The following is a 14,806-nucleotide window of genomic DNA, read 5'->3' on the forward strand; positions in this document are numbered from 1 at the left end:
AATGTTATTCTATGCTACAGTATGCTCAACTTTCTTACTGCTGTGATTTGAGTTGAGGCAACTCAAAGTTCCTCCCTGTTCAAACTTAATGCTGGGACGGTCCTTATTCACTGTGCTTTAGTTATCCAGTCAAGATTGTGACGTGTAGTGCATACTAACCACATTCAAAACACCAACACGTTCTACATGGAAATGGACAATGTCAGTAGCTAGCAAATAGAATCAGATAGAAAATACCACTGATAATGAACCACAACCTGAAATATTCATTTAAAAAAAGAAAATAATTCAGAAAAATGATTTATAAATATGGCATAGAGAATGCCCATATGTTTTAATAGGTAAATCCTTATTTTTATAACATTGAAAAGTGTTTTTGTAATATGCACATATGTATATTAACGGTTTAACGGCGTTGTGTGGATGGATGGCTCTTGTTCTCTCTGGACTGAGGATACCTACCTACATAGAGACTTTATAACACATGAATAACCGTATATGAGCAGTACATAAGCATTTCATAATTATTTTTTATTTTTTTACTGTGGTATGTATGGGTTATTAATGTGATATGAAGTCATTATAAGTCCTAAGAGGTACCCTTCAAGTACCAACATATCAACTCCACAGCTCTGGGCTCTGGTTGGCCATGATGACAGAGTTCAGTCACCAATCAAAAACGTAACGTGAAAACAACAAAGTCAAAATCACCTGACATCAATAAGAAAGTTCTCACACCATAAAAATTGTCCATGACACTTATATAAGCGGTAAGCCTTACTTCATTGCAATGGGTAAAAAAAAAAGAATTCACGTCTCGACTTTATATGTCGCTCCACATGAGATGTTCCTCGTTATGTTAGGAGGAACAAGGAAAAGCTCTATCCATGTTGGCAAGTGTCCATACATTGTCCATGATAATTTTGACACACAGTCATTTTCCCTTTGTTCATCCCCAGCAATTACAGTGTACAAGAAGAGTACAATAATACAATTAAGGATCTGTTTCGCAGACCCAGATTACAATTTAATCAAGATTACTGATAATTTGGTTTCATGGACATGGCCTCAATTATTGTTGGACTATGGTTAATCTTCATTTAAAAAGTTCCTGTCACAGTCCAGCAGTATGTAATTCAAGGTTAATAGATGTTCATGAAATCATTTTTAGCTCTTGATGAACTAAATCAGAATTGGGCCTACTCCTGGATTATTTTAATCTGGGTTTGAGAAACTGGTCCTAAAAGTATCTTCAAATGGAGAAGGAAAGGAAATCTCAATCAAATTTAAGGCTTTTGTCTATGTGATGAGGAGGCAGAAGCACAGTCAGCACAGTCGGGCACACTCGCAAACACATATGCTCACACACGCAGGCACGCGCACGCATACATACACAAAACTCCACCCTCACCCCCACCCATACACACTCCTGCCCAGACTCACTCAGCCCAGTATATCCAGGTAGACAGGCGAGGCCTTGGCCAGACTCTGGAGCAGGCTGTGGATCTCCTTGATGTTCAGTCTCATGTAGGGTTCTCTCTGCCAGCATCCCAGCATCAGGTCGTACACCTCCTTTGGACAGGAACGCGGCCGCTGCAGCACGCGCCCCTGGGTGATGCACTCGATCACCTGCATAAAGGGTCATCACCACTGGTCAGCACTTTTTCAATTCAATTAAATTAAATTGAAATTCAGTTCAATTCAACTTTATTTATTCCCTGAGGGGCAATTAAGGAAGCCATTGCTCACATTATAACAACAGCATATAAATAAAGTGAGGTTTACCAAGGTGATATGTTTTTTTAGACTCATAGACATATTAACCCTGGTTTTATATAATAGATTGGCAGGAAATGTATATTCATAACGCATAAAAATCTACACTGAGAGAATAAAACATTAGGAACACCTTCCTTTAACCTGTCTCCTGCCCTTCATCTACACTGATTGAAGTGGATTTAACAGGTGACATCAATAAGGGATCATAGCTTTCACCTGTATTCACCTGGTCACTCTAAGTCATGTAAAGAGCAGGTGTTCCTAATGTTTCGTACAGTCAATGTATATGGACAATACAAATGTGACATACTGTAACTAAGATTAGAAAAATGGAGACTACAGAAGACTGATGTATTTGAAGTTTTGACGATAAATCTCATAATTGGAGCTCAGGTGCTATGGTACCAGTGTAGTCAATCTACTGTAGGAAAGGTTTGAGCTTGTGTCTCTGACCTTGTAATCTTGGAACCCAGAACCAAATCTCAAGAGTTTTGCTGTCTGTCATAAGAGACTACTGACCTCATTGTTGGAGAGCTGGTACCAGGGCTGCTTCCCATAGGTGAAGATCTCCCAGAGGACCACGCCGAGACTCCAGACATCGCTCTCCGTGGTGAACCTCCGGTACATGATGCTCTCTGGAGGCATCCAGCGGATGGGCAGCATGGTGTGACCACCCACCTGGAAACAGACACGAAGGATCCATCAAGAACCATCCAGGATAACCACAGAGAAGGTCAAATGAAGAAGAGATGATGAAGGCTGGAATGAACGGGAGTGAAATAAAGAAACTGCCCAAAAACAGGGTTAGATGGAGAGGTGTTGTTGTCAGTCAGGTCAGTAACCAACATTCTATTAAGGCCTATTAACATTTGGTTAAAGGTAGAATATACAATATTCATGACAAGATCATGTACACAAATTTGTATTGTGTGTGGGCCTACAGTTTCCATGGAAATCAATGTTATGATGAGATATTTTAAAAAAGGTATTAAAACCCAACTTGCACAATACATTTTTTGCCTGAATTGGTATTGGCACTGTTTGGCCTTAGCTGCGACGCCCCACCTGTTTAGCTAAAAAAAAAAAAGAAAAAAAAAAAAGGTATATATATTTTTTGGGTGCCTGTTTTGGCATTAATACACGTCACATATCAGTTTGCAAACAATGTAAAAAAAATAATAATAGAGTTAATAAAGCCGCATACAAACATGGTCTCTTTTTTGCTTTCTTGAGTAAGGCAGCTCCAAAATGCAGGTGTTTCAGCCTAGATCAGTGCTTTCTGTGGTGGTGGGGCAGCTAGCGGACATACAGAGCCTAGTGGTTGGTAATGTTCTCTAGTTGCGCCGTGATTGGCACAGTGTTCTGTCACTCATGGGGACACTACGTCACCGCAAAATCTACGGGGAGAGCTCCAAAAATTCAAGCCCCTTGGATGCTGCCATAGAGTTACATTAGAAGTGCCCATCCAAGAAGGCTCAAGGTCATTGGCCACAGATAAAATACAGTAGCTTTGATTGGATTGATCATGTCATCATACTTTCAAAATCTTAGCTAGCAAGCTAGCAGTCATCATCATGAATCAAGTCAACAATCTACTGGCAAATCCTTTTCAATCCTTGTCATATGAAGATAAATTAGAGATACAACCTCTCTGTGCTCATGGACATTGGACATAAACATTACACAACAAGTCAGAAATGGAAAATTCAACAATGAGTGGTTTGGAAGGAAGCAGTGCTAGCGTTGCAAAGCAATCACTATTTCGCTTCCCCTGCCTGCTATTCAGTGGAGAGGGTGTGTGGTCCAAGTCTGGGTTTAAGGTTTTAAAACATCTGTCTGAAAGGGTCTCAAAACATGAGAATTGTGCATCACATATAGACAACACAGTTAAACTGGGATTACTGGGGAAATTAAACGTTGTGGCTCAGCTAGACTCAGCTAATACTTCAAATGTTAGGCTAACCGCTGAGTCTGGGTCTCTCTTTCTCTCTCTGTGGTGACTTAAAGAAGAGTAAAGTGAAGGCCTCAACATCTTGCTGAATTTATCTGAACTAATATCTATCTGAATTTCTGTCGCTGTCCATTTCGGAATTTCTGGCCTACCTCATCGCAGTTTGCTTCCACTTACTTATATAAGAACAAACATTGTGAATTTACTGAACATAAATGTAATAATGTTTGTGTATGGTTCAAAAGTCAAAACTCATGTCGACATTATTATTGAAGGAGAATGCGGTTCTTATCCATTTACACAAATCCACAAGGAGTCAGTAAAAACCATATTATTTAAGCAAGTCAGCCATAAGCTCCACTCTCGGGATAGCTTTATGTAGACCCTAAAAGTTTGTGGGCAGCGTTTGTCGCCGTTATAGTGCATTTAATGTATTGTTTAGAGTTGTGTAGTGGCTTCGCTGGCATTCATCTAAAAAAAATGTTGTTTGCCCCACCAAGATTGACATGTTAAATCGCCACTGATTGACATGATTGTCAGTTTACAATAACTGACACATTTGTTTATGTGTTGACCCAATTGCTGTTCAGCTGCGTCGTTGGTCTTCCTATCTGATCCCAATGGCGGATAATGTGGATTAGTGAGTGGGCATATTCATATGCTGCCCTCTGATTGGGGGATGATGGGTCTAAATTACATTCATCTGTATTGTATTGATTCTCCCCTGGGAGGGCCAGGAAGCAGCAGAGGGCACTGTAGTCTACGTAGACTCCAGGCCTGGGGCTGACTGGGAGACATAACATGTCTGGATCTAAGAGCCAAATCTGATAATGGCTTGAAGAGCAACTGCCTTTAAAAAACAACAAATCCCTTTAAAAACGGCCTATGTGGCATCGATATGAGTCAGGAACAGTTATTCTAGTGTCAAAATTGACTACAAAGTGTAATTTGGATAATTTTGGTCATAAAGTCAGTCTCGCCTAAAATGGAGTTTGGAACAACCGTGCATTACTTGAGAAATACTGCACCAAACACGTTAGTTCGACGTAATATTGCACAACTAAAACATCCTTGGCAAAAACGTCAAAATGTATTACAGATTTCTTGAGTTATCTTAGATTAATTCTGGGGATTATGAGGAAATTAAATAGATTTACACGTTTACAGTGTCTCATGGGGGACAAACATCATTAACCAAACGCGGAATCGGTTAGGAAACACCCCCAAGACTGAAATCTTGTTTTTCTAATGAGCAACAGAAAAATACATGTGCCAATTGACATGTTCAGTGTTTAAGATAACCATCTGTAATGAATAAAGGGTGATTCAATGCCAGCATGGCCCGAAAATATGTTTGGTATCACAGATTGTTCTGGCAATTCTTACATAAAAACTTCATTGGGAGGAAGGATGTTTAACATGCTTAAATATATAAAATGATGAAAGTGGCCATTTTAGGCCCTTTTTAGACCTATACAGTGGGGAGAACAAGTATTTGATACACTGCCGATTTTGCAGGATTTCCTACTTACAAAGCATGTAGAGCATTTTTATCATATGTACACTTCAACTGTGCGAGACGGAATCTAAAACAAAAATCCAGAAAATCACATTGTATGATTTTTAAGTAATTAATTTGCATTTTATTGCATGACATAAGTATTTGATCACCTACCAACCAGTAAGAATTCCGGCTCTCACAGACCTGTTAGTTTTTCTTTTAGAAGCCCTCCTGTTCTCCACTCATTACCTGTATTAACTGCACCTGTTTGAACTCGTTACCTGTATAAAAGACACCTGTCCACACACTCAATCAAACAGACTCCAACCTCTCCACAATGGCCAAGACCAGAGAGCTGTGTAAGGACATCAGGGATAAAATTGTAGGCCTGCACAAGGCTGGGATGGGCTACAGGACAATAGGCAAGCAGCTGGTGAGAAGGCAACAACTGTTGGCGCAATTATTAGAAAATGGAAGAAGTTCAAGATGACGGTCAATCACCCTCGGTCTGGGGCTCCATGCAAGATCTCACCTGGTGGGGCATCAATGATCATGAGGAAGGTGAGGGATCAGCCCAGAACTACACGGCAGGACCTGGTCAATGACCTGAAGAGAGCTGAGACCACAGTCTCAAAGAAAACCATTAGTAACACACTACGCCGTCATGGATTAAAATCCTGCGGCGCACGCAAGGTCCCCCTGCTCAAGCCAGCGCATGTCCAGGCCCGTCTCAAGTTTGCCAATGACCATCTGGATGATCCAGAGGAGGAATGGGAGAAGGTCATGTGGTCTGATGAGACCGAAATAGAGCTTTTTGGTCTAAACTCCACTCGCCGTGTTTGGAGGAAGAAGAAGGATGAGTACAACCCCAAGAACACCATTCCAACCGTGAAGCATGGAGGTGGAAACATCATTCTTTGGGGATGCTTTTCTGCAAAGGGGGCAGGACGACTGCACCGTATTGAGGGGAGGATGGATGGGGCCATGTATCGCAAGATTTTGGCCAACAACCTCCTTCCCTTAGTAAGAGCATTGAAGATGGGTCGTGGCTGGTTCTTCCAGCATGACAACGACCCGAAACACACAGCCAGGGCAACTAAGAAGTGGCTCCGTAAGAAGCATCTCAAGGTCCTGGAGTGGCCTAGCCAGTCTCCAGACCTGAACCCAATAGAAAATCTTTGGAGGGAGCTGAAAGTCCATATTGCCCAGCGACAGCCCCGAAACCTGAAGGATCTGGAGAAGGTCTGTATGGAGGAGTGGGCCAAAATCCCTGCTGCAGTGTGTGCAAACCTGGTCAAGACCTACAGGAAACATATGATCTCTGTAATTGCAAACAAAGGTTTCTGTACCAAATATTAAGTTCTGCTTTTCTGATGTATCAAATACTTATGTCATGCAATAAAATGCAAATGAATTACTTAAAAATCATACAATGTGATTTTCTGGATTTTTGTTTTAGATTCTGTCTCTCACAGTTGAAGTGTACCTATGATAAAAATGACAGACCTCTACATGCATTGTAAGTAGGAAAACCTGCAAAATCGGCAGTGTATCAAATACTTGTTCTCCCCACTGTATCTACAATTCAAAATCCGTGTGTGTGTGTAGAGCGAGTGTCTTATCATGTGTATGTGTGCCTGTGTGTGTGTCTCTTCACAGTCCCCGCTGTTCCATAAGGTGTATTTTTATCTGTTTTTTAATCTGATTCTACTGCTTACCTGAAGTGGAATAGAGTTCCATGTAGCCATGATAAAAATTACAGACCTCTACATGCTTTGTAAGTAGGAAAACCTGCAAAATCGGCAGTGTATCAAATACTTGTTCTCCCCACTGTACATGCCTCCTGTAAGACCCTATGATCTGTGAAGCGTCTTGGTGTCTTTTTACTCCTTATAATGTGTGCTCTAAAATATGGAGTGTGTCTATATTTTGAAATAAAATTCCCATTAATTTTTTCAACATTACAAATATTATTATTAATATCTTAAAATTAACCTTTTTGATTTAGCTTATTTTTAAACATATTATTTGGAACAATATACTATTCAAACACATCACATTTCCAGAGTGGGCTCTCTTATACTTTTGAAGAAATTATTTATTTTATACAAAGAAATTGACATTATACGTCATCAACCAATCACTGCCCTCCTGTAGGATTGCACATTCAGCAAATCACCAGCAGAGGGAGTTCCCTTTGAATCCATTTCCACATTCACTTTGTTCGTGGTGCTCATAAAATGTATCATAACTTTAAAAGTAGCAGAGAGCCCACTTTAGAAATGTGATGTACTTGTAGAGTATAATGTTTAAAACAATATGTCTAAAAATGAACAAAATCAAAAAGGGTACTTTTGAAATATTACTATTAATAGTTTTAATGTTGAATAAATTCATGTGTACATTTTTTTCTTCTAAAACACTCCATATTTCAGAGCACACTATTAGGAGTTTAATGACATTAAGGTGTTGTCTGTATCATGTACGGTTAACAGATAATTAAGTCTTACAGGGGGCATGTATAGGTATAAAAAGGGCCTAAAATGGCCACTTTCATTATGATTTTCAAAAAAATGGTTTGTGTTACAAATGTAAAAAGAATATCAAACATCCTTCCTCCCAATAAAGTTTCTATGTGAGAATTGTCAGAACAATCTGAGATGGCCAAAAAAATGTCGGGCCCATGCAGGCATAAAATCGCATTAAAGCCTGTAGCGTTGTCTATACTGTTCTAGTATAAGCTAGACAGTAGCAGATAGCCGTTAGCCTGGTAGCCCAATCGTTTTGTGCTTTAAGTAGCCAATAGCATGCCAGTTTAGCATAACAACAACAAAGGAGTTGGGTAAAGCAGAAACAGGTTGGGCTACCAGGCTATGTGCTATGGTAGACAATGTTTTCCTCACTCATTTTATAAGAACTGGGTTAGATACTGGATAGAAGGAGAAACGTGTTCATGAATCTAGGTATTTTAAGAGCAGTAGCTTGCCTCTGAAAAGGCCTTAAAATAGAGAATTCAAGGCTAAATTTGCATCACAGCATAAATGCAACGTCAAGCATGAACTCCTTGCTCAGGGAAAAAAACTGCCAGTGCATTTTGCACTGTTGCCCCCTATTACCATGGAAACAGCAATTATATGCAGATTATAGAATTTGCATTTAAATGGCATTAAAAATAGATAAAATATTGCTGGTTAAAATTATTATTGCTGTTACAAACCAAAACCAGAACAAAATTCTAATTACACATATGAGTGTATTCCTGTCTTTCTGTTCCGCTTGTGTGTGCGTGTGTGTGTGTTTCTGTGTGCATGCTCACGGACTCACTCTGTAGTAGTCAGTGCTGTACACATCCCTGGACATGCCAAAGTCCCCAATCTTGACCAGTAGGTTCTCTCCCACCAGGCAGTTGCGTGTGGCCAGGTCTCTGTGGACAAAGTGCTGGGAGGCCAGGTAGACCATGCCTGCAGCGATCTGCTGGGCGATGTGCAGCATCTGGGACTGGGTCAGCTCCACCATCAGGCTGTGCTGCCCATCAGCCATCAGCACCGCGTCAGGACCATGGGACCTACATCACAACACAGGTGGGTCAAACACAATGCTAACTATAGTTATCTACAGTTGACTACAAAGAGGACTTAATCAGATATGTGCAAACGCATTCGCTTCCATTGCAGATCTCCAGTTTCAATTCAAATACAGTATCACCAACACACTTACATATGTGGCAAAATCTCCCATAACCTCTCATGCCTGATTAGACTAGACAACTTTATTATCCATTCAGTTTGCACAGAATGGAAATGTGTCTTTGGCGCTCTGGCTTACAGTAAAATGATAAAAACTGACATAAAACATACACATTGAGCATTTACGTCAGTTATTGCTTTAATACAGTACACGTGAATGGGCAAACGTAATGACACACACATATGCACAAAGACATTGGGACACAGGACGGTACCTGAGGAACTTGTTGAGGTCGCCGTGCTTCATGTACTCGAACACCATGATGAGCGGGTCACTCTCCACACACACGCCGTAGAAGGTGACGATGTGCTCGTGCTGCAGGTTGGTCAGTAGCTCCGCCTCCCGGTGGAAGTCGGCACGCCCGCTCTCGCTGGCCTCTTTCAACGTCTGAGGAGGACACACACACACACACACACACACACACACACACACACACACACACACACACACACACACACTTATCATAATTTAGTAATTGATTGATGGGATTGTTGATTGTTTCAAAGTCTCCTTCCTACAAAATTCGATTAAATCCTAAAATATATTAGTTGGCGGTGCTATAATCAAACACAATGTACATACAAACCTCAGATATGGGAAAAGCACAAACAGCTAAATATTTTATACTTTTTTTTTTATATCAAAGCCAGGACTAAAGTGTGTGTTGATTGTTTGAAATGACATGCATGGAGGGCCATACTTTACCTTGACAGCCACCAGGATCTTGTCCTGATCTGGGGTCAGGTTGTAGCACTCAGCCAGGAACACCTTCCCAAAGGCCCCCTCTCCCAGCTCACGCTTCAGCACAATATTGTGTCTCTTGATGTGCTGGACAACTGGGATGAAAAGAGACAGATACAGTAAGGCTATCACAAGGCCCTAGTCTAGAGGCCTAAGTTTTTCCTGACCATCATTTGAACTGACCAGGAAAAACTCTGGGCCCTAGTTAGAATTAGTCAGGTCGGGTGGTTAGGGAAAACTCCTGGCCCTACTCATTACATACACCGAAGTTAACAGCCCTAGTCTACTGCTGTATACAGTGGCTTGCGAAAGTATTCACCCCCCTTGGCATTTTTCCTATTTTGTTGCCTTACAACCTGGAATTAAAATGGATTTTTTGGGGGTTTCTATAATTTGATTTACCACTTTGAAGATGCAAAATCTTTTTTATTGTGAAACAAACATGAGGGTGCATAACTATTCAGCCCCCCAAAGTCAATACTTTGTAGAGCCACCTTTTGCAGAAATTACAGCTGCAAGTCTCTTGGGGTATGTCTCTATAAGCTTGGTACATCTAGCCACTGGGATTTTTGCCCATTCTTCAAGGCAAAACTGCTACAGCTCCTTCAAGTTGGATGGGTTCTGCTGGTGTACAGCAATCTTTAAGTCATACCACAGATTCTCAATTGGATTGAGGTCTGGGCTTTGACTAGGCCATTCCATAACATTTAAATGTTTCCCCTTAAACCACTCAAGTGTTGCTTTAGCAGTATGCTTAGGGTCATTGTCCTGCTGGAAGGTGAACCTCCGTCCCAGTCTCAAATCTCTGGAAGACTGAAACAGGTTTCCCTCAAGAATTTCCCTGTGTTTAGCGCCATCCATCATTCCTTCAATTCTGACCAGTTTCCCAGTCCCTGCCGATGAAAAACTTTGTCCCTGACCTGTTTGGAGAGCTCCTTGGTCTTCATGGTGCCGCTTGCTTGGTGGTGCCCCTTGCTTAGTGGTGTTGCAGACTCTGGGGCCTTTCAGAGCAGGTGTATATATACTGAGATCATGTGACAGATCATGTGACACTTAGATTGCACACAGGTGGACCTTATTTAACTAATTATGTGACTTCTGAAGGTAATTGGTTGCACCAGATCTTATTTAGGGGCTTCATAGCAAAGGGGGTGAATACATATGCACGCACCACTTTTTCGTTACTTCGTTTTTAGAATTCTTTGAAACACTTCATCAATTTAGACTATTTTGTGTATGTCCATTACATGAAATCCAAATAAAAATCGATTTAAATTACAGGTTGTAATGCAACAAAATAGGAAAAACGCCGAAGGGGATGAATACTTTTGCAAGGCACTGTAGAGGATGTCCACAGACTGGTCGCTTGTCAGACCAGTATGGACATTGTAGCCATTACAGAACTACATTTCTCACAGGGCTACAAGTGTGATAGTCAGATGTGTTTGTCTGTCTAGTGACATCCTCTGTGCCATACGGTCTGATATTACAGCATTAACTGCAGGTCACACGGCAAGAGGTCAACCAAAGTCATCGCCATGGTAACATCAGACAGGAAATGGACAGCGAAGTCCATCAAGTCGCAGTGGCCCTGTCATGGATTTATCAGAAAAAGACTGGGTTACACCACCAGCAGACCTCCGCGCCACGGTAACTCACACGTGTCCGATTTCAGCATACTGCCAGATTGGCGGAAATACTGTGGGTTCTCGATGACAGGGATCTTTGTCATTCCAATGATCACTGCATCGTGGCCCATCTCTGAGGACGAAGGGGTGTTGTTGCCATTGGAGACATGATGAAGAGGACTGGCGGAGTCATCGTCGTTACTGATGACCGAGGAGGAGCCTGAGGAGGAAGTGGAGGACCCCAGTGGGAGGAAATACAATTATGAGAGGAGTGGAAGAGGGGTCTTTTTCATGTTTGACTTTTGTATGTTATCATGTGGCAAAACATAAGCTGGAATGTGGTGGGGCTAAATGGAATTAAAACTGTAGAAATGTGCACCTAAAACAAGATTTTCATTGTTATCCAAATGGGAGGCCTGCAAGTCTCAATACTGGTTTGAAAAATGACTAAACTAAGATTAAAGAGAAAAGCTTTACCCTTCATCCCAAACTTTGAGTTTCTTCCGTATTTCAGAATGATCACCATCAGAACACATCCAATTAATGCCACACCAGCGATCCCCACCACTATGTACACCTGGGAAAACACCATTCAACAACGTAAAATACTTGCCAATAACAGTGCACAACATTATAGTATATAAATAACCACACATGACAAATTATGACGTGTATGTTAACTTACTGCAACACTGTCCTCTATTGGGGGTAGTGGTAAGTCTGAGACAAAAATACCAAGCACAGGTCATATTTAAAACAGAATGAAAACAGCATTAAACATACAAACATTGAAGTACATAATCGAACTATAATTTCTTCTGATTTCTTCTCTCACGTTAAAATGACTTTAGATTTTTCTCAAACGCTGAAAATAACCAGACAGTAGGTGTGTTAGCTACAGTGCATTCAGAAAGTATTCACACCCCTTGACTTTTTCCATATTTTACAGCCTGAATATAAAATGGATTACATTTAGATGTTTTTGCCCTACACACAATACCCCATAATGTCAAAGTGGAATTATGTTTTTCAAAAGTTTTACAAATTAATTAAAAATTAAAAGCTGAAATGTCTTGAGTCAATAAGTATTCAACACCTTTGTTATGGCAAGCCTAAATAAGTTCAGGAGTAAAAATGTGCTTGTTTTTTTATGACTCATCTCTTTGGCTGTGATAGGAGAAAACTGAGGATAGATCAACAACATTGGAGTTACTCCACAATACTAACCTAACTGACAGAGTGAAAAGAAGGAAGCCTGTACAGAATGAAAAATATTCCAAAACATGCATCCTGTTTGCAACAAGGAACTAAAGTAAATCTGCAAAACATTTGGTCAAGCAATTAACTTTTGTCCTAAATAAAAAGTGTTATGTTTGGGGCAAATCCAATACAACACATTCTTGAGTACCAGTCTCCATATTTTCAAACATAGTGGTGGCTGCATCATGTTATGGGTATGCTTGAGGGCTGGGAAGTTTTTCAGGATACAAAATAAAAGGAATGGAGCTAAGCACAGGCAAAATCCTAGAGGAAAACCTGGTTCAGTCTGCTTTCCACCAGACACTGGGAGATTAATTCACCTTTCAGCAGGACAATAACCTAAAACACAAGGCCAAATCTACACTGGAGTTGCTTACTAAGAAGACAGTGAATGTTCCAGAGTGGCCGAGTTACAGTTTTGACGTAAATTACTTCAAGATATGACGCAGATGCTAAGCTACAGGACTGTTTTGCTAGCACAGACTGGAACATGTTCCGGGATTCTTCAGACAGCATTGAGGAGTACACCACATCAGTCACTGGCTTCATCAATAAGTGCATCGATGATGTCGTCCCCACAGTGACCGTACGTACATACCCCAACCAGAAGCCATGGATTACAGGAAACATCCGCACTGAGCTAAAGGGTAGAGCTGCCGCTTTCAAGGAACGGGACTCTAACCCGGACGCTTATAAGAAATCCCGCTATGACCTCCGACGAACCATCAAACAGGCAAAGAGTCAATACAGGTCTAAGATTGAATCATACTACACTGGCTCTGACGCTCGTCGGATGTGGCAGGGCTTGAAAACTATTACAGACTACAAAGGGAAGCACAGCCGCGAGCTGCCCAGTGACACAAGCCTACCAGACGAGCTAAACCACTTCTATGCTCGCTTCGAGGCAAGCAACACTGAAGCATGCATGAGAGCACCAGCTGTTCCGGACGACTATGTGATCACGCTCTCCGTAGCCGATGTGAGTAAGACTTTTAAGCAGGTCAACATTCACAAGGCCGCAGGGCCAGACGGATTACCAGGACGTGTACTCCGAGCATGTGCTGACCAACTGGCAAGTGTCTTCACTGACATTTTCAACATGTCCCTGACTGAGTCTGTAATACCAACATGTTTCAAGCAGACCACCATAGTCCCCGTGCCCAAGAACTCTAAGATAACCTGCCTAAATGACTACCGACCTGTAGCGCTGACGTCTGTAGCCATGAAGTGCTTTGAAAGACTGGTCATGGCTCACATCAACAGCATAATCCCAGAAACCCTAGACCCACTCCAATTTGCATACCGCCCCAACAGATCCACAGATGATGCAATCTCTATCGCACTCCACACTGCCCTTTCCCACCTGGACAAGAGGAACACCTACGTGAGAATGCTATTCATTGACTACAGCTCAGCATTCAACACCATAGTGCCCTCTAAGCTCATCACTAAGCTAAGGATCCTGGGACTAAACACCTCCCTCTGCAACTGGATCCTGGACTTCCTGACGGGCCGCCCCCAGGTGGTAAGGGTAGGTAACAACACATCTGCCACACTGATCCTCAACACGGGGGCCCCTCAGGGGTGCGTGCTCAGTCCCCTCCTGTACTCTCTGTTCACCCATGACTGCATGGCCAGGCACGACTCCAACACCATCATTAAGTTTGCCGACGACACAACAGTGGTAGGCCTGATCACCGACAACGATGAGACAGCCTATAGGGAGGAGGTCAGAGATCTGGCCGTGTGGTGCCAGGACAACAACCTCTCCCTCAACGTGACCAAGACAAAGGAGATGATTGTGGACTACAGGAAAAAAAAGAGGACTGAGCACGCCCCCATTCTCATCGACGGGGCTGTAGTGGAACAGGTTGAGAGCTTCAAGTTCCTTGGTGTCCACATCACCAACGAACTATCATGGTCCAAACACACCAAGACAGTCGTGAAGAGGGCACGACAAAGCCTATTCCCCCTCAGGAGACTAAAAAGATTTGGCATGGGTCCTCAGATCCTCAAAAAATTCTACAGCTGCACCATCGAGAGCATCCTGACTGGTTGCATCACCGCCTGGTATGGCAACTGCTTGGCCTCTGACCGCAAGGCACTACAGAGGGTAGTGCGTACGGCCCAGTACATCACTGGGGCAAAGCTCCCTGCCATCCAGGACCTCTATACCAGGCGGTGTCAGAGGAAGGCCCT

General features: G+C 42.1%; 1 protein-coding gene across 1 annotated transcript in view; it reads right to left on the reverse strand.

Moving 5' to 3' along the window:
• Positions 1-1,443: 1,443 nt before the first annotated feature.
• Positions 1,444-14,806, reverse strand: part of LOC311127249 (BDNF/NT-3 growth factors receptor-like) — a gene marked incomplete at both ends in the record, with an annotated part of 28,819 nt that continues 15,456 nt past the window's right edge. The window contains 8 exons of the mRNA XM_084159050.1: positions 1,444-1,629; positions 2,299-2,457; positions 8,556-8,796; positions 9,193-9,365; positions 9,684-9,814; positions 11,379-11,567; positions 11,825-11,924; positions 12,033-12,067. Of these exons, the coding sequence (XP_084015176.1) occupies positions 1,444-1,629; positions 2,299-2,457; positions 8,556-8,796; positions 9,193-9,365; positions 9,684-9,814; positions 11,379-11,567; positions 11,825-11,924; positions 12,033-12,067 (1,214 nt within the window). The remainder of the gene's footprint in view (positions 1,630-2,298; positions 2,458-8,555; positions 8,797-9,192; positions 9,366-9,683; positions 9,815-11,378; positions 11,568-11,824; positions 11,925-12,032; positions 12,068-14,806) is intronic.

Source organism: Coregonus lavaretus, assembly GCF_964263955.1.
Source record: "Coregonus lavaretus genome assembly, chromosome: 4".
Taxonomy (NCBI): domain Eukaryota; kingdom Metazoa; phylum Chordata; class Actinopteri; order Salmoniformes; family Salmonidae; genus Coregonus; species Coregonus lavaretus.